At 52.3% G+C, this 20,541-nt stretch overlaps 1 protein-coding gene across 9 annotated transcripts in view; it reads left to right on the forward strand.

Annotated features, from left to right (window-relative positions):
• R3HDM1 (R3H domain containing 1) overlaps window positions 1-20,541 on the forward strand; it is a 194,419-nt gene that overhangs the window by 132,178 nt on the left and 41,700 nt on the right. For 7 of the 9 annotated variants that reach the window (XR_010786309.1, XM_066575148.1, XM_066575151.1 and 4 more), the window contains one exon: window positions 4,637-4,785. The exons of 1 other annotated variant lie outside the window; for it this stretch is intronic. Coding sequence is in view for 7 of the 8 variants with exons in the window: in XM_066575148.1 (XP_066431245.1) it covers window positions 4,637-4,785 (149 nt within the window). In the remaining variant the exon portion in view is untranslated. Of the gene's footprint in view, window positions 1-4,636; window positions 4,786-11,288; window positions 11,391-20,541 lie in introns of all 9 variants that reach the window. One more of the 9 variants, XM_066575155.1, reaches the window with a different exon arrangement.

Here is a 20,541-nt window from a genome sequence, read left to right on the forward strand (position 1 = left end):
TGGACGAGACATTTCCCCCCCCCCCCCCTTCCTTCCCTAGTCATGTACGGACGCCCCCCCTCCCCTAGCGATGTACGGACGAGGCGCGCCGACCCCTCCCTCCCAATGTCATGTATGGACAAGACACCCACCCCTCCACCCCCTCCTCCCCCTTGTCATGTGCGAACGCCCCCCCCCCTCCCCTAGCGATGTACGGACGAAGCGTGCCGCCCCCCCCCCCCCCCTCCCCATGTCATGTATGGACAAGACACCCACCCCTCCACCCCCTCCTCCCCCTTGTCATGTGCGAACGCCCCCCCCCCCTCCCCTAGCGATGTACGGACGAAGCGTGCCGCCCCCCCCCCCCCCTCCCCATGTCATGTATGGACAAGACACCCACCTCTCCATCCTCTCCTTCCCCTTGTCATGTGCGGACCCCCTCCCCATGTCATGTATGGACAAGACACCCACCCCTCCTTCCCCTTGTCATGTGCGGACACCCCCCTCCCCTAGCAATGTATGGACGAGGTGCGCCGACCCCCCTCCCCATGTCATGTACGGACAAGACACCCACCCCTCCACCCCCTCCTCCCCCTTGTCATGTGCAGACCCCCTCCCCATGTCAGGTATGGACAAGACACCCACCCCTCCTCCCCCTTGTCATGTGCAGATGCCCCCCCTCCCCTAGTGATGTACGGACGAAGCGCGCCGCCCCCCCCCCCCCCTCCCCATGTCATGTATGGACAAGACACCCACCTCTCCATCCTCTCCTTCCCCTTGTCATGTGCGGACCCCCTCCCCATGTCATGTATGGACAAGACACCCACCCCTCCTTCCCCTTGTCATGTGCGGACACCCCCCTCCCCTAGCGATGTACGGACGAGGCGCGCCAACCCCCCCCCCTCCCCATGTCATGTATGGACAAGACACCCACCCCTCCTTCCCCTTGTCATGTGCGGACACCCCCCTCCCCTAGCGATGTACGGATGAGGCGCGCCAACCCCCCCCCCCCTCCCCATGTCATGTATGGACAAGACACCCACCCCTCCTTCCCCTTGTCATGTGCGGACACCCCCCCTCCCCTAGCGATGTACGGACGAGGCGCGCCGACCCCCCTCCCTCCCCATGTCATGTATGGACAAGACACCCACCCCTCCACCCCCTCCTTCCCCTTGTTATGTGCGGACGCCCCCCTCCCCTAGCGATGTACAGACGAGGCGCGCCGACCCCCCCCCCCCCATCCCCATGTCATGTATGGACAAGACACCCACCCCTCCTTCCCCTTGTCATGTGCGGACACCCCCCTCCCCTAGCGATGTACGGAAGAGGTGCGCCGACCCCCCTCCCCATGTCATGTACGGACAAGACACCCACCCCTCCACCCCCTCCTCCCCCTTGTCATGTGCAGACCCCCTCCCCATGTCAGGTATGGACAAGACACCCACCCCTCCTCCCCCTTGTCATGTGCAGATGCCCCCCCCTCCCCTAGTGATGTACGGACGAAGCGCGCCGCCCCCCCCCCCCTCCCCATGTCATTTATGGACAAGACACCCACCTCTCCATCCTCTCCTTCCCCTTGTCATGTGCGGACCCCCTCCCCATGTCATGTATGGACAAGACACCCACCCCTCCTTCCCCTTGTCATGTGCAGACATCCCCCTCCCCTAGCGATGTACGGATGAGGCGCGCCAACCCCCCCCCCCCCCCTCCCCATGTCATGTATGGACAAGACACCCACCCCTCCTTCCCCTTGTCATGTGCGGACACCCCCCTCCCCTAGCGATGTACGAACGAGGCGCGCCGACCCCCCTCCCTCCCCATGTCATGTATGGACAAGACACCCACCCCTCCACCCCCTCCTTCCCCTTGTTATGTGCGGACGCCCCCCTCCCCTAGCGATGTACGGGCGAGGCGCGCCGACCCCCCCCCCCCCCCCCCCTCCCTATGTCATGCATGGACAAGACTCTTACCCCGCATCTGGTTTTAATTATTAAGATGAATTTGGTGATGCCGTCCCTTTAAGGTGACTGTACACATAGGATGCACTTCAGTCGGTGTATGGGGGTCCTCCACTGATATCGGATGTTGGGGAGGGGCAGACGGTTGGGCATGTCGGGGTTCCTGTTGGACATCAGTCTCCCATTGGGATAAACCTGCAGGCTGGGCCAGCTTGAACGTACAGGTGATGGAGCGGGGAGCTATCCGCCGGTGGCCATTACATACCTTCCAGTTGCCTTCATTACCTGATGTTCAGCCACGGCTGTAGGTACTATGGAGGCAGCCATTGCAGGGCTCTTTGAGTCCTCCCAAGTCCTCCCAAGTCCTGTAGATGGTGGGACCTTTCTCGGGCCTCCTGTCTTCACTGGCGCTGTAGCCGTAAAAAGGGGAGACCCAAATGTTAGGCGGCCCAGAGGTGCATGGCCGGAGCCTCCAGCCCGGGATAGCGAGCGGTCCTACGGCCGCAGATCATCATGGAAGGACTTCTAGTTCCACCACCATCCAGTGTTGTCGGTGCTGATCGGAGTCTGGGACGTTGTCGGGACTCCTTATAGGCATCAAGGTCTGTTTTCATGATAGACCGTTTGATAAATTGGTCCCGTTCATTTGTGCCAGCTGGATATTGACTGCCACGCCGGCGCGTTGTGCAAGACCTCACTCCACCGGAATGGGACCGCGGCAGTGTGCAAGACCTCACTCCACTGGAATGGGGCCGCGGCAGTGTGCAAGACCTCACTCCACTGGAATGGGGCCGCGGCAGTGTGCAAGACCTCACTCCACTGGAATGGGGCCGCGGCAGTGTGCAAGACCTCACTCCACCGGAATGGGACCGCGGCAGTGTGCAAGACCTCACTCCACTGGAATGGGGCCGCGGCAGTGTGCAAGGCCTCACTCCACTGGAATGGGGCCGCGGCAGTGTGCAAGACCTCACTCCACTGGAATGGGGCCGCGGCAGTGTGCAAGACCTCACTCCACTGGAATGGGGCCGCGGCAGTGTGCAAGGCCTCACTCCACTGGAATGGGGCCGCGGAAGTGTGCAAGACCTCACTCCACTGGAATGGGGCCGCGGCAGTGTGCAAGACCTCACTCCACTGGAATGGGGCCGCGGCAGTGTGCAAGGCCTCACTCCACCGGAATGGGGCCGCGGCAGTGTGCAAGACCTCACTCCACTGGAATGGGGCCGCGGCAGTGTGCAAGGCGTCCGCTCACTGCTCTGGGTATTAAAGTCACTGAAGACTGCAGCTGTTCATTAGGACGTGACTACTAACGAACGGTCATCAGGGTGGCTCATCAGGCGCTGATCCCCAGCGATCGGCTGTTATCCGGCCCCTCGTCGGTGACCATGGAGCGGGGCGCTGGCAGCTTGGTGGCGGCTCAGACACCGATCTCATCGAATGCACTGTAGCACCAACCTGCCATGTGGACATAACAGTCTGCTGCCGGCTCCGTGCGCACCGCTGTCTGATTGGTCCGCTGTCAGCTATGGATGAGCTATCCCGAGGATGAGTCATTGGGAGTGAAGGCCCAAAAAACCCAGAAAGAGGTTTTCTAAGACCTAGAAATGACAAATTTAGGCAATATGGCAGTGCAGCAGTTGTTGAATTTTCTGCAAATGTCTTTTTCTGTAGATTTAACAAACGTGCATCATTGGAGGGGCGTTCCATTTGTAGCACGTCGCCCCCTATCCATGGGATAGGGAATCACTAGCTGCTTGCGGGGGGCCACGCAGCTCCATGAATGGAGCAGTGGTGTGCTTGCGTGACTTCCGTTCTGTTTATTTCGGGACCAACCAACCACACCCCTGTTCTCTGTATTGGTGGGGCTCTCAGCGGTCGGCCCCCAATAAACAGCTGGTTATCCTTTCATCCTGTGTGTACCTTGCTACATCTGGAATTCCTCTTTAAATTCTGCAGACACCTCCATTTACATGCACATATTTTGGACTGACAATCCTTTTTGGAATAGGGTCTTGTTAAAAATGTTTCACCATTTGACTTCTGCAGCTTCTACATATCACTGTATATAGCAAGCTGCAGAAAGCTATTCCATAACCCATCTGTCCGTGAGTTCATCTGCTGGCTCTGTCTTCAGCTGTGTTCAGGAGAGCTGGGACGGGGACTTGGCCATCAAACAAGCTCGCTGCAGTTTGCTGTATACAGTGATATGTAGAAACTGCAGAAGACAAACACTGCAAACATTTTAATGAAGCCCTGTTGTAAAAATCATTATCGGTGCAAAATACAAGAGTATAAGGAAAAAAGGAGCTCCCCAGAGATGTCCGGAGTCTGTAAAGCGGAACTGTACGGCTCTGTTCGCACCAGGGTCATGGCTTCGGAGCATAGCGGGGTAAGCTGAAATCTCTTTGACCAGCAGATCCGCCGTCGCTCTGGCAGGTCCTGCTGGCGTATAACTCAGTGCGGCAGGAGTTCATCTTATATAGCAAGAATAAAGCTGCCGACTGCTAAAAAGCTGATATTTTCCTAAAACTGAGCAGCATGCAGACCCCGGTGTGAGCCGAGCCGAGAGAGGGCCGCCGCCGCAGCAGGGCAGAGGAGGGCTCTGCTGTTTATGCTGGGGATGGAGTTTCTTGCAGCGTCTCATTGACTGCCTGTTTTTTGATGTAGAGGAAATGACCGCGCTGACTCTTGTGTTCCTGCAGGTCACCCGTTTATAAACCCAGACGGCACGCCGGTTGTGTATAATCCTCCTGTGACTCAGCAACCAGTTAGGACCCAAGTGCCTGCCCCAGCACCCCCTCCTCCGCCGCCGCCCCCTCCCCAGCAAGCGCCCAGCCACCTGATACCGCAGGTATGTACAGCGACACGGACCGTGTGTATGGCGCAGTCCACATAGAGCGCTTGGGTGAGATACTCCATTACCTCTAGGTAACGGCGTGTGGAGTAATTGGCGCAGGCTTGTTCTTATTGCCCCAGTGATGGATGTGACGCGCGGCGATGAGACGCTCTTCATGTCGTCTGTAAGACGCTAATCTTTCGTGCCATCCGTTTTACGTACAAAAGTGTCCAGCGTATCCCTGGAGACTCGCGGTCAGGCCGGGGCCCACTGAGGAGAGCGTGGTTGGCCCCCTAGTGTCTGACCCACAGAGGCGGCGTGTATTCGGGAGGCGCGGTAACATCGGGTCGGTCGCAAAAACTCTGTGAATTGTACATCTTGTAGTTTAAAATAAATCACGCAGTCGCCAGATGAGCGCATTCTGAGCCATAAATGGCGCATTTTATTGGTGGGTTTCGCTCTGCTGAAGGGGTCATCCGGGGAGGGAACCGTGATCCGGTTTGTGTCAGCCCCCCCGGAGATGGAGGTGCTGGACCCAAACTAGATCCTGTAAGCCCCCGTTACGCCTGCCCTGCTATCTCTGGCAGTCCTCCCAGCGACAGCGCGAATGTGACTGCCTTTTATCAAACTCCCCCTGACCAATAATTAGTGGGAGTGCCCAGCACTGGCGCCCCCAACAGTCCTACCACCTGTCCTGCGGGTGGAGGGTTCATCTACTTGTTGGGTTGTCCAGAATTAGAAAGGCACGGCTGGTTTCCTCCAGAAACGGCCCATGGGTTGTCTGTTTTTTAGTTTTGGCTCTACTGAAGTGAACTGCAATACCAGATACGACCTGAGGACGGGTGTGGCGCTGTTTTGGAAGAGAAGAGCTGTGTCTTTCTAATTCTGCCAAGGCTTTAGGGTAGCGTTCCCTCGGAGCCGCGGATGACCCGATGTAGCTGTAGATCTGCGGCAGATTTCAACACTAACAATGTGAACTCAATCGACCGATCCTGCACAACATGCGAGGGACCGCGAGCCCAGAGACGGGATTCAGTCCCAGTCAGCGGATACGGCGGAGCTCCGTGACGTCCGCAGGACATGAGCTTGTCTCCGTTTATATGGGGGGCTATGAGTAGGGCTGTGGGATGTTGGCGAAGCAATAAAAACGGCTTCCATCCGCGGGCGCCGAGGAGCCTCCGCTGTCGGGCGGCTGCCTGCGACGGGATGGATGACTCCTTGTCGCTGCGCAGACGCTGGCTGGCGCAGATGTTGTAGGTCTTTATGTTCTGGGCTCCGTTATTTCCAGCCGCGGGGCCCCTTGGAAGCACACGGGTCCCGCTGGCGGCGGTCTTCGGGCTCCTTCACCGCACCGTTTTTGCTGTCTGTTGTCATTTTAGGGGTTAAATAGAAGTATTGCAGTTTCTGCTGTTACTTCTTCGTTGGCCCCTCCAGGACGCGGACCCCTTATTACAGTCTTTTTATCCTCCCTCCCATCCCCCGTCGCGGTCTGAGGGCGCCTTGTATTTTTTTGTGTTTTTTAATGTACTTTTAAAAATTTCTAAGTGGAGTAAAATGGGGGGGGGGGGGGGGGGGGAACTCCACCATTTTTTGGTGTCTTTGGGGGGGCGCGGAGTGTTAAGGCAGCGGTATGCAGTTGAAGTTGGCGAACCGGCTACCTGAAGGTTGCCGGTTCAATCCCCGCTGGTTCAGGTAGCTCAGCGTTGGCTCAGCCTTCCATCCATCCGAGGTCGGTACAATTGATGGTGAAGCCCCCAGCGGAGGAGGGTCTGGGATAGTGGAGGACATCACTGAAATGCTTTAGTTAGACCCCCGCACAGGCTGATGACATCACTGCTGGCAGGATGGGATGCTTGTCAAGGGCTCTCGTATAGTCAGCTAAAGCACTCTTACAAATCTATAGGGATGGCACAAACTTATTCCTTAGCCAGGCTTTAGGACCCCCGATCACATGTCCAGTAGGGGGCAGCGATATGACATGTCCAGTAGGGGGCAGCGATATGACATGTCCAGTAGGGGGCAGCGATATGACATGTCCAGTAGGGGGCAGCGATATGATATGTCCAGTAGGGGGCAGCGATATGACATGTCCAGTAGGGGGCAGCGATATGACATGTCCAGTAGGGGGCAGCGATATGACATGTCCAGTAGGGGGCAGCGATATGACATGTCCAGTAGGGGGCAGCGATATGACATGTCCAGTAGGGGGCAGCGATATGACATGTCCAGTGCGGGACAGCGATATGACATGTCCAGTGCGGGGCAGCGATATGACATGTCCAGTGCGGGGCAGCGATATGACATGTCCAGTAGGGGGCAGCGATATGACATGTCCAGTAGGGGGCAGCGATATGACATGTCCAGTAGGGGGCAGCGATATGACATGTCCAGTACGGGGCAGCGATATGACATGTCCAGTACGGGGCAGCGATATGACATGTCCAGTACGGGGCAGCGATATGACATGTCCAGTACGGGGCAGCGATATGACATGTCCAGTAGGGGGCAGCGATATGACATGTCCAGTAGGGGGCAGCGATATGACATGTCCAGTGGGGGGCAGCGATATGACATGTCCAGTGCGGGGCAGCGATATGACATGTCCAGTGGGGGGCAGCGATATGACATGTCCAGTAGGGGGCAGCGATATGACATGTCTAGTAGGGGGCAGCGATATGACATGTCCAGTAGGGGGCAGCGATATGACATGTCCAGTAGGGGGCAGCGATATGACATGTCCAGTGCGGGGCAGCGATATGACATGTCCAGTGCGGGGCAGCGATATGACATGTCCAGTGCGGGGCAGCGATATGACATGTCCAGTGCGGGGCAGCGATATGACATGTCCAGTAGGGGGCAGCGATATGACATGCCCAGTGCGGGGCAGCGATATGACATGCCCAGTGCGGGGCAGCGATATGACATGCCCAGTGCGGGGCAGCGATATGACATGCCCAGTGCGGGGCAGCGATATGACATGCCCAGTGGGGGGCAGCGATATGACATGCCCAGTGCGGGGCAGCGATATGACATGTCCAGTAGGGGGCAGCGATATGACATGTCCAGTGCGGGACAGCGATATGACATGTCCAGTAGGGGGCAGCGATATGACATGTCCAGTAGGGGGCAGCGATATGACATGTCCAGTAGGGGGCAGCGATATGACATGTCCAGTAGGGGGCAGCGATATGACATGTCCAGTGCGGGGCAGCGATATGACATGTCCAGTGCGGGGCAGCGATATGACATGTCCAGTAGGGGGCAGCGATATGACATGTCCAGTAGGGGGCAGCGATATGACATGTCCAGTGGGGGGCAGCGATATGACATGTCCAGTGCGGCGCAGCGATATGACATGTCCAGTGCGGCGCAGCGATATGACATGTCCAGTAGGGGGCAGCGATATGACATGCCCAGTGCGGGGCAGCGATATGAGATGTCCAGTGGGGGGCAGCGATATGACATGTCCAGTAGGGGGCAGCGATATGACATGCCCAGTGCGGCGCAGCGATATGACATGTCCAGTGCGGCGCAGCGATATGACATGTCCAGTGCGGCGCAGCGATATGACATGTCCAGTGCGGCGCAGCGATATGACATGTCCAGTGGGGGGCAGCGATATGACATGTCCAGTAGGGGGCAGCGATATGACATGTCCAGTAGGGGGCAGCGATATGACATGTCCAGTAGGGGGCAGCGATATGACATGTCCAGTGCGGGGCAGCGATATGACATGTCCAGTAGGGGGCAGCGATATGACATGCCCAGTGCGGGGCAGCGATATGACATGCCCAGTGCGGGGCAGCGATATGACATGTCCAGTGGGGGGCAGCAATAGCGGAGTTCTGTGTTTGATCTCCATTGGCAGCATGTGGACCATACATTTGTTCATATGGGGGACAGGACCCGTGTTCTCATCGCCTATCAGACACTTAAAGGGTTGGTCTGGGACTATTGTGACTGTCTATTGATGACCTATCCTTAGGTTGTTAGATCACCAGTAGTTCATTAGTGAGGGTCCACGGCTCCGGATCCCCACTGATCAGCTGATTCCTGGCCTGCTGTCAGTACAGGTCAGCACTGGAAGCAGATAGTGCTATCAGCATTGCAGAGGCCCACCTTGGTACTGCAGGCACATCTCCCATTGAATTCAAGGGGGGCTGTGCCTGGAGATTAAACAGACAGCACTATCTGCTTCCAGAGCAGCAAACCCCGACGATCAACTGTTGGGGATTCTGAGGGTAGCTCATCAGTGGAAAGTCACCCGAGGCCTGGACCGCCCCTTTAACCTCTGACCTGTAGCTGGGAGAGAAGTTTAAAACTTAAGGTAACAACTTTAAATGTAGAGTCTGCAAAAAAAAGCAAATAAAAGTCCTTTAAAGGGGTTGTACCAAGATGAGACGGCACAATAGGGGATCACTTTCTGACCCACGGGATGGGGCTGCCATGTGCTGCTCCCCGAGTGATGTCCTTAGTCGGAGCGCTGGCTGAGCGTGGCGGTCAGCACTGTACTCACATCAACGGGGCTGATGGAAAAACCCGCCCGGGCATCTCAGCAGTGAATGGACTTCAGTCGTCTCCTCACTGCGGAGGGTGCAGTAACCACACCGTGAGGACGGGGGACACAGGAGTCTCCAGATCTGTGGTGGTCTCGGTGCGGAGACCCCCACCACCTTATTCCCCAACCAGTGGAGATCCGTGTTACTTCCCCTTTATCTCAGTAACAGTCTTCTGTACTTCCCCATTCCTCTACAAGCCTGCAGTGTAGTGAGGAGAACTCCTCCAATATGGATGCACATGAGACCGGCGGTAACGCGGCGTCCTATAAATAAGACGAGCGCCTGTACACAGGAATATCGGAGCCGCCATCCGTGTAATGTTATGTGGACGGCTCAGGCAGGCGTGCAGCCTGGAGTGACGGATCTGGAAGACGAGTCGGTGTAGTTACTCCAGCAAAGGAATTCTGCGCACTCAGCGTTCTGCATACGTTATTAATTCCCCGTGTCACCGGATACCGGGGGCCCTGAAGAGCGCGCTGCCCTTGGGCGAGATGCCAGGCAGATCACATACAATGCTCAGAGGCCGCCATGTCATGTGCTGATCCAGTACCGCCCGCCCGCTGCCCTTGGGCGAGATGCCAGGCAGATCACATACAATGCTCAGAGGCCGCCATGTCATGTGCTGATCCAGTACCGCCCGCCCGCTGCCCTTGGGCGAAATGCCAGGCAGATCACATACAATGCTCAGAGGCCGCCATGTCATGTGCTGATCCAGTACCGCCCGCCCGCTGCCCTTGGGCGAGATGCCAGGCAGATCACATACAATGCTCAGAGGCCGCCATGTCATGTGCTGATCCAGTACCGCCCGCCCGCTGCCCTTGGGCGAGATGCCAGGCAGATCACATACAATGCTCAGAGGCCGCCATGTCATGTGCTGATCCAGTGCCGCCCGCCCGCTGCCCTTGGGCGAGATGCCAGGCAGATCACATACAATGCTCAGAGGCCGCCATGTCATGTGCTGATCCAGTGCCGCCCGCCCGCTGCCGTTGGGCGAGATGCCAGGCAGATCACATACAATGCTCAGAGGCCGCCATGTCATGTGCTGATCCAGTACTGCCCGCCCGCTGCCGTTGGGCGAGATGCCAGGCAGATCACATCAGAGGCCGCCATGTCATGTGCTGATCCAGTACCGCGTCCATTACATCTGCGCTGCGAGTTTCTGTTCTGCTGTTCCTTTTCTTGTTTAATTGCTCATTTATTTGATTGCGGTGTGTAAGGCTTGGACTCCGTTCGTTCCTTCAGGTTTCTGGTGACGGGGGAGCGTAGAAGGAATATTTACACGAAGACTCACACCGTCCTGCTGTTCTAGGCTGCGGCTCCGTGTGGCGCTCTTCTCTGCAAGTCGGCCTTTTTTATGTCTGCAGAATAAAACTGCAATAAGGCGACTCTTGATTGTCGGTTGGTTAGTGGCCCGCAGACGGCCGGCATCGGAGCGCCGCTGCTTTGGTCTCTCCCATTGACTTGAATAGTCGGGTCTTGTCTGTAAAACGGAGCAGAATAGCGCGCAGCTCGTGTCTGTAGTTTGTGCTGCCGCCTTGAATACTAGCGGCGGTCCGCGGGATATTGGCTTTTCACGTCTGACACAGAGGTTGGAAGAACTCGTGTGTCAGGGGCCTGAAAAACCAGATCTGTTAGACCTAATAGGGGCCAATGTTCGCACCCCCCCCCCCCCGGTGCGTACAACTAGGCGGATCCATCCCGCCGACCGGAAACCCGAGCGCAGATGTGAGCCAAGTGTAACACGGAAAGTCACAGCACTGATGAGTGGAAGCAAAAGTACGTAGAGACAAAGAACTCCTCCGGCCCATTTGCTTTACATACAAATGATTCTTCGTCTGTGTGAATCGCCACACACAATGGCGCAGTGCGACGTCTCCTTGTTTAGTCTCGTTTTAAGTGTTTTCTTCTCTGTGTTTTTCTCTTGTCTTTATTAACCAAGTTTAACTGTTACTCCTTCAGCCTATCCGGTCACTGCCGTCCTCCTCGCAGCCGGTTCAGTACCCAGCCGTCTCTTATCCACCCCCGCTCCTGCAAGTCTCGCCCGCTCCGCAGTACACTGTGGTACTGTATCCTGCTCTCTTCTCTCTCTGCTCCATCTCTGCATGTTGGTAGATATCTAGAAAATGTTCACAACTTCTTTCTTTCCTCCTCCCTGATGATGAGATTTGTAATAGTTGTAAAAATCTTTGCAGCCCTCAGCCACCACTAGGGGGCGCAATCCGTATACAGCTGCATACAGGCCATGGTAAATAGGAGCAGTATACTGCCACATATGTTTGTGTTAGGTTCCTGCGCCAACTGATCTCCGTTGGGTGTTGCAAGAGTTAATATTACGAAACGGACCCAGAAAGCAGACGAGTAGATGATGCAGGCCTGATCTGTAATAACTGGAAGATGATTGATTCATCACTCGGGGCATCAGGCGAGCCGCCTGTCTAGCGGGGGCGGGGAGGATGGCGTTCGCCTTTCAAGGATAAGCTTTCCTGTGTTTTTAATTAAGTGAGATTGTTGCGCTGCGCGGGGACCGCCGCCGCTTCCTGGGATTTCTCTTGTTTAGACTTTTTCATCTTCATTTTTAAAATGCAGTAAAAATCGTGACGGACAGAAGAGGAGAGCGAGAATATAACGGGGCGGCGCAGCATCGCATTGTGCGTGGCATCCAGGTAGCGGAGGAGCGAGTGCGGCGCCGCCGGGGTTTTGTGCGTGGCATCCAGGTAGCGGAGGAGCGAGTGCGGCGCCGCCAGGGTTTTGTGCGTCGCATCCAGGTAGCGGAGGAGCGAGTGCGGCGCCGCCGGGGTTTTGTGCGTCGCATCCAGGTAGCGGAGGAGCGAGTGCGGCGCCGCCGGGGTTTTGTGCGTCGCATCCAGGTAGCGGAGGAGCGAGTGCAGCGCCTCCGGGGTTTTGTGCGTCGCATCCAGGTAGCGGAGGACGAGTGCGGCGCCGCCGGGGTTTTGTGCGTCGCATCCAGGTAGCGGAGGAGCGAGTGCGGCGCCGCCGGGGTTTTGTATCTTCACCGGCTAAATCTGTCAAATTTCACTGAAAATCTTCATTAGAAAGCTGCAGATTTTGCCCTCTCCTTTCCTCCCCACGGGCAGATGCCGTGTCTGCTCTGTGGCGCCGCTACGCTGTGGTTTCTGTTCGCCGCGTCTAGTTTTTGCTCATCCGAATCGCAGGGAAGTGAAATACAAGTTAAAATAGGTGATGAGGCCCCAATAACAGGGTCCCCGCGGGAAGTCTATCTATTTAGCTGCAGGCCGGTTTTTGTGCGCTGGCTGCCGGGCGCGCTCGCCTCATTCCCATTCTGCAGGTTGATTGTAATATCTGTAGACTCGCTAATTACCTCCACATTACTGCGTCCTCAGATCTGCGGTAACATCAGCCTATTGGGGAGCGGCCGCAGCGTGCCGTCACTCCTTACATAACCGCCTCACTCTCAGCACTTCAGCTTTTACGCTTGATATTTTAATTTTTTTGTTTTACCTCTTGGTAACTCTAATTACCCTAAATCACCCTAATCGCCCTCTCGGCTCCTCCTAATTACCTTTTTTTTGGATTGTCATTTTTATAGATTGTCCGAGATTTTGCTAACGCAGTCCGAAGCCGCGTTGGCAGCATTCTCCATTCTCTTAATTATTTTTGAGCTCGGGGGAGGCGTTCTGCGTTGCTCGTGGATCCGGCGCGAACACTGCTACTCTAAGCGCTTTCTGCGCTCCTCGGGGATGGCAGATAGGAAAATATTTTGATGAATCAGCGTTACTTTAATTGTCAAGGTGTTAATTAAGTTGGGAGGTGGAATGAAGGCCATCTTATTACTTGGTCTGCAAAAGATTTGTTTGCCTTTTTTAATATTTTTGATTTGAGTTGGTTTCATTTTCTGGGTTAATTTTGTGAAGTTTCGGCTGCTGAGGAGTGAAAGTATCTGTGCGCACGTCCGTGATTTTACAGTGTAGCAGCAGATCGAAAAATCTTTAAAATACCTTGTGTAATAAGTGGGACATCAATGGTGTTATTTCCCCCCTGCCTTGGGAAGTGAATTACAACAAAGCTGACAACTTTTATTTTACAGCCAAAAAGTAGCGTCAGAATAGTATTGCTACAGTATCAGAATAGTGTCGGAGTAGTAGTACTAATAGTGTCAGAGTAGTAGTACTAATAGTGTCGGAGTAGTAGTACTAATAGTGTCGGAGTAGTAGTACTAATAGTGTCAGAGTAGTAGTAGTAATAGTGTCGGAGTAGTAGTAGTAATAGTGTCGGAGTAGTAGTAGTAATAGTGTCGGAGTAGTAGTAGTAATAGTGTCGGAGTAGTAGTAGTAATAGTGTCGGAGTAGTAGTAGTAATAGTGTCGGAGTAGTAGTAATAATAGTGTCGGAGTAGTAGTAATAATAGTGTCGGAGTAGTAGTAGTAATAGTGACGGAGGAGTAGTAGTAATAGTGTCAGAGTAGCAGTAGTAATAGTGTTGGAGTAGCGACGGAGCAGTAGTAGTAATAATAGTGTCGGAGTAGCAGTAGTAATAGTGTCAGAGTAGTAGTAGTAATAGTGTTGGAGTAGCAACGGAGTAGTAATAGTGTCGGAGTAGCGACGGAGTAGTAGTAGTAATAGTGTCGGAGTAGCAATGTAGTAGTAATAGTGTCGGAGTAGCGACGGAGTAGTAGTAATAGTGTCGGTGTAGCAATGTAGTAGTAATAGTGTCGGAGTAGCGACGGAGTAGTGGTAATAGTAGTGTTGGAGTGGCGACGGAGGAGTAGTAGTAATAGTGTCGGAGTAGCGACGGAGCAGTAGTAGTAATAATAGTGTCGGAGTAGTAGTAGTAATAGTGTCGGAGAAGCGACGGAGTAGTAGTAGTAATAGTGTCGGAGTAGCAATGTAGTAGTAATAGTGTCGGAGTAGCAATGTAGTAGTAATAGTGTCGGAGTAGCAATGTAGTAGTAATAGTGTCGGAGTAGCGACGGAGTAGTAGTAATAGTGTCGGTGTAGCAATGTAGTAGTAATAGTGTCGGAGTAGCGACGGAGTAGTGGTAATAGTAGTGTCGGAGTAGCGACGGAGGAGTAGTAGTAATAGTGTCGGAGTAGCGACGGAGGAGTAGTAGTAATAGTGTCGGAGTAGCGACGGAGGAGTAGTAGTAATAGTGTCGGAGTAGCGACGGAGGAGTAGTAGTAATAGTGTCGGAGTAGCGACGGAGGAGTAGTAGTAATAGTGTCGGAGTAGCGACGGAGGAGTAGTAGTAATAGTGTCGGAGTAGCGACGGAGGAGTAGTAGTAATAGTGTCGGAGTAGCGACGGAGGAGTAGTAGTAATAGTGTCGGAGTAGCGACGGAGGAGTAGTAGTAATAGTGTCGGAGTAGCGACGGAGGAGTAGTAGTAATAGTGTCGGAGTAGCGACGGAGGAGTAGTAGTAATAGTGTCGGAGTAGCGACGGAGGAGTAGTAGTAATAGTGTCGGAGTAGCGACGGAGGAGTAGTAGTAATAGTGTCGGAGTAGCGACGGAGGAGTAGTAGTAATAGTGTCGGAGTAGCGACGGAGGAGTAGTAGTAATAGTGTCGGAGTAGCGACGGAGGAGTAGTAGTAATAGTGTCGGAGTAGCGACGGAGGAGTAGTAGTAATAGTGTCGGAGTAGCGACGGAGGAGTAGTAGTAATAGTGTCGGAGTAGCGACGGAGGAGTAGTAGTAATAGTGTCGGAGTAGCGACGGAGGAGTAGTAGTAATAGTGTCGGAGTAGCGACGGAGGAGTAGTAGTAATAGTGTCGGAGTAGCGACGGAGGAGTAGTAGTAATAGTGTCGGAGTAGCGACGGAGGAGTAGTAGTAATAGTGTCGGAGTAGCGACAGAGGAGGAGTAGTAGTAATAGTGTCGGAGTAGCGACGGAGGAGTAGTAGTAACAGTGTCGGAGTAGCGACGGAGTAGTAGTAGTAATAGTGTCGGAGTAGCGATGGAGGAGTAGTAGTAATAGTGTCGGAGTAGCGACGGAGGAATAGTAGTAGTAATAGTGTCGGAGTAGTGATGGAGTAGTAGTACTAATAGAGTCCGAGTAGCGACCGAGTAGTAATAGAAATAGTGTTGGAGTAGCAGTAGTAATAGTGTCGGCGTAATAGTACTAATAGTGTCGGAGTAGTGACGGAGTAGTATTAGTAATAGTGTTGGAGTAGCGACGGAGTAATATTAGTAATAGTGTCGGAGTAGCGACGGAGTAATATTAGTAATAGTGTCGGAGTAGCGACGGAGTAGTATTAGTAATAGTGTCGGAGTAGCGACGGAGTAGTATTAGTAATAGTGTCGGAGTAGCGACGGAGTAGTAGTAGTAATAGTGTCGGAGTAGCGACGGAGTAGTAGTAGTAATAGTGTCAGAGTAGCGACGGAGTAATAATAATAGTGCTGGAGTAGCGACGGAGGAGTATTAGTAATAGGGTCGGAGTAGCGACGCTGGAGTATTAGTAATAGTGTCCGAGAAGAGACGCAGGAGTAGTAATAGTGTCGGAGTAGCAGTAGTAATAGTGTCGGAGTAGCAGTAGTAATAGTGTCGGAGTAGCAGTAGTAATAGTGTCGGAGTAGCAGTAGTAATAGTGTCGGAGTAGTAGTAGTAATAGTGTTGGAGTAGCTACGGAGTAGTAATAGTAATAGTGTCGGAGTAGCGACGGATTAGTAGTAATAGTGTCGGAGTAGTAGTAGTAATAGTGTCGGAGTAGCGATGGATTAGTAGTAATAGTGTCGGAGTAGTAGTAATAATAGTGTCGGAGTAGCGACGGATTAGTAGTAATAGTGTTGGAGTAGCGACGGAGTAGTAGTAGTAATAGGGTCGGAGTAGCACCGGAGTAGTAGTAGTAGTAATAGTGTCGGAGTAGTAATAGTGTCGGAGTAGTAGTAGTAATCGTGTCGGAGTAGCGACGGAGTAGTAGTAGTAATAGTGTCGGAGTAACGACAGAGTAGTAGTAGTAATAGTGTCGGAGTAGCGACGGAGGAGTAGTAGTAATAGTGTCGGAGTAGCGACGGAGGAGTAGTAGTAATAGTGTCGGAGTAGCGACGGAGGAGTAGTAGTAATAGTTTCGGAGTAGCGACGGAGGAGTAGTAGTAATAGTGTCGGAGTAGCGACGGAGGAGTAGTAGTAATAGTTTCGGAGTAGCGACGGAGGAGTAGTAGTAATAGTGTCGGAGTAGCGACGGAGTAGTAGTAGTAATAGTGTCGGAGTAGCGACGGAGGAGTAGTAGTAATAGTTTCGGAGTAGCGACGGAGGAGTAGTAGTAATAGTGTCGGAGTAGCGACGGAGGAGTAGTAGTAATAGTGCCGGAGTAGCGACGGAGGAGTAGTAGTAATAGTGTCGGAGTAGCGACGGAGGAGTAGTAGTAATAGTGTCGAGTAGCGACGGAGAAGTAGTAGTAATAGGGTCGGAGTAGCGACGGATTAGTAGTAGTAGTGTCAGAGTAGCGATGGAGTAGTAGTAGTAGTAATAGTGTCGGAGTAATAATAGTGTCGGAGTAGTAATAGTGTCGGAGTAGTAATAGTGTCGGAGTAGTAATAGTGTCGGAGTAGTAATAGTGTCGGAGTAGTAGTAGTAATCGTGTCGGAGTAGCGACGGAGTAGTAGTAGTAATAGTGTCGGAGTAGCGACGGAGGAGTAGTAGTAATAGTTTCGGAGTAGCGACGGAGGAGTAGTAGTAATAGTGTCGGAGTAGCGACGGAGGAGTAGTAGTAATAGTTTCGGAGTAGCGACGGAGGAGTAGTAGTAATAGTGTCGGAGTAGCGACGGAGGAGTAGTAGTAATCGTGTCGGAGTAGCGACGGAGGAGTAGTAGTAATAGTTTCGGAGTAGCGACGGAGGAGTAGTAGTAATAGTGTCGGAGTAGCGACGGAGGAGTAGTAGTAATAGTGTCGGAGTAGCGACGGAGGAGTAGTAGTAATAGTGTCGGAGTAGCGACAGAGGAGGAGTAGTAGTAATAGTGTCGGAGTAGCGACGGAGAAGTAGTAGTAATAGGGTCGGAGTAGCGACGGATTAGTAGTAGTAGTGTCAGAGTAGCGACGGAGTAGTAGTAGTAGTAATAGTGTCGGAGTAGTAAAGTAATAGTGTCGGAGTAGTAATAGTGTCGGAGTAGTAATAGTGTCGGAGTAGTAATAGTGTCGGAGTAGTAGTAGTAATCGTGTCGGAGTAGCGACGGAGTAGTAGTAGTAATAGTGTCGGAGTAACGACGGAGGAGTAGTAGTAATAGTGTCGGAGTAGCGACGGAGGAGTAGTAGTAATAGTGTCGGAGTAGCGACGGAGGAGTAGTAGTAATAGTGTCGGAGTAGCGACAGAGGAGGAGTAGTAGTAATAGTGTCGGAGTAGCGACGGAGAAGTAGTAGTAATAGGGTCGGAGTAGCGACGGATTAGTAGTAGTAGTGTCAGAGTAGCGACGGAGTAGTAGTAGTAGTAATAGTGTCGGAGTAGTAATAGTGTCGGAGTAGTTATAGTGTCGGAGTAGTAATAGTGTCGGAGTAGTAATAGTGTCGGAGTAGTAGTAGTAATCGTGTCGGCGTAGCGACGGAGTAGTAGTAGTAATAGTGTCGGAGTAACGACGGAGTAGTAGTAGTAATAGTGTCAGAGTAGCGACGGAGTAGTAGTAATAATAGTGTCGGAGTAGCGACGGAGGAGTAGTAGTAATAGTTTCGGAGTAGCGACGGAGGAGTAGTAGTAATAGTGTCGGAGTAGCGACGGAGGAGTAGTAGTAATAGTGTCGGAGTAGCGACGGAGGAGTAGTAGTAATAGTGTCGGAGTAGCGACGGAGGAGTAGTAGTAATAGTGTCGGAGTAGTAGTAGTAATCGTGTCGGCGTAGCGACGGAGTAGTAGTAGTAATAGTGTCGGAGTAACGACGGAGTAGTAGTAGTAATAGTGTCAGAGTAGCGACGGAGTAGTAGTAATAATAGTGTCGGAGTAGCGACGGAGGAGTAGTAGTAATAGTTTCGGAGTAGCGACGGAGGAGTAGTAGTAATAGTGTCGGAGTAGCGACGGAGGAGTAGTAGTAATAGTGTCGGAGTAGCGACGGAGGAGTAGTAGTAATAGTGTCGGAGTAGCGACGGAGGAGTAGTAGTAATAGTTTCGGAGTAGCGACGGAGGAGTAGTAGTAATAGTGTCGGAGTAGCGACGGAGGAGTAGTAGTAATAGTGTCGGAGTAGCGACGGAGGAGTAGTAGTAATAGTGTCGGAGTAGCGACAGAGGAGGAGTAGTAGTAATAGTGTCGGAGTAGCGACGGAGAAGTAGTAGTAATAGGGTCGGAGTAGCGACGGATTAGTAGTAGTAGTGTCAGAGTAGCGACGGAGTAGTAGTAGTAGTAATAGTGTCGGAGTAGTAAAGTAATAGTGTCGGAGTAGTAATAGTGTCGGAGTAGTAATAGTGTCGGAGTAGTAATACTGTCGGAGTAGTAATAGTGTCGGAGTAGTAGTAGTAATCGTGTCGGAGTAGCGACGGAGTAGTAGTAGTAATAGTGTCGGAGTAACGACGGAGGAGTAGTAGTAATAGTGTCGGAGTAGCGACGGAGGAGTAGTAGTAATAGTGTCGGAGTAGCGACGGAGGAGTAGTAGTAATAGTGTCGGAGTAGCGACAGAGGAGGAGTAGTAGTAATAGTGTCGGAGTAGCGACGGAGAAGTAGTAGTAATAGGGTCGGAGTAGCGACGGATTAGTAGTAGTAGTGTCAGAGTAGCGACGGAGTAGTAGTAGTAGTAATAGTGTCGGAGTAGTAATAGTGTCGGAGTAGTAATAGTGTCGGAGTAGTAATAGTGTCGGAGTAGTAGTAGTAATCGTGTCGGAGTAGCGACGGAGTAGTAGTAGTAATAGTGTCGGAGTAACGACGGAGTAGTAGTAGTAATAGTGTCAGAGTAGCGACGGAGTAGTAGTAATAATAGTGTCGGAGTAGCTACGGCGTAGTAATACTAATAGTGTCGGAGTAGCGACGGATTAGTAGTAATAGTGTCGGAGTAGCGACGGAGTAGTAGTAATAATAGTGTCGGAGTAGCAATGGAGTAGTAGTAGTAATAGTGTCGGAGTAGCAGTAGTAATAGTGTCGGAGTAGTAGTAGTAGTCGTGTCGGAGTAGCGACGGAGTAGTAGTAGTAATAGTGTCGGAGTAACGACGGAGTAGTAGTAGTAATAGTGTCAGAGTAGCGACGGAGTAGTAGTAGTAATAGTGTCGGAGTAGCTACGGCGTAGTAATACTAATAGTGTCGGAGTAGCGACGGATTAGTAGTAATAGTGTCGGAGTAGCGACGGAGTAGTAGTAATAATAGTGTCGGAGTAGCAATGGAGTAGTAGTAGTAATAGTGTCGGAGTAGCAGTAGTAATAGTGTCGGAGTAGTAGTAGTAGTAATAGTGTCGGAGTAGTAATAGTGTCGGAGTAGCTACTGAGTAGTAATAGTTTCGGAGTAGCGACGGATTAGTAATAATAGTGTCGGAGTAGTAGTAATAATAGTGTCGGAGTAGCGACGCAGTAGTAGTAGTAGTAATAGAGTCAGAGTAGCGACGGAGTAGTAGTAGTAACAGTGTTGGAGTAGTAGTAGTAACAGTGTTGGAGTAGTAGTAGTAATATCGGAGTAGTAGTAGTAATAGTGTCGGAGGAGCTACGGCATAGTAATAGTGTCGGCGTAGCGACGGATTAGTAGTAATAGTGTCGGAGTAGTAGTAATAGTGTCGGAGTAGTAGTAATAGTGTCGGAGTAGTAGTAGTAATAGTGTCGGAGTAGCGACGGATTAGTAGTAATAATATTGTCGGAGTAGCAACGGAGTAGTAGTAGTAGTAATAGTGTTGGAGTAGCAGTAGTAATATTGGAGTAGTAGTAGTAATATTGTCGGAGTAGCGACGGAGTAGTAGTAGTAATATTGTCGGAGTAGCGACGGAGTAGTAGTAATAATATTGTCGGAGTAGCGACGGAGTAGTAGTAGTAATATTGCCGGAGTAGCGATGGAGTAGTAGTAGTAGTATTGTCGGAGTAGCGACGGAGTAGTAGTAGTAATATTGTCGGAGTAGCCATGGAGTAGTAGTAGTAATAGTGTCGGAGTAGCGACGGCGTAGTAGTAGTAATAGTGTCGGAGTAGCGACAGAGGAGTAGTAGTAATAGTGTCGGTGTAGCAATGTAGTAGTAATAGTGTCGGAGTAGCGACGGAGTAGTGGTAATAGTAGTGTTGGAGTGGCGACGGAGGAGTAGTAGTAATAGTGTCGGAGTAGCGACGGAGGAGTAGTAGTAATAGTGTCGGAGTAGC

Source organism: Eleutherodactylus coqui, chromosome 8 (genome assembly GCF_035609145.1).
Source record: "Eleutherodactylus coqui strain aEleCoq1 chromosome 8, aEleCoq1.hap1, whole genome shotgun sequence".
Taxonomy (NCBI): Eukaryota; Metazoa; Chordata; class Amphibia; order Anura; family Eleutherodactylidae; genus Eleutherodactylus; species Eleutherodactylus coqui.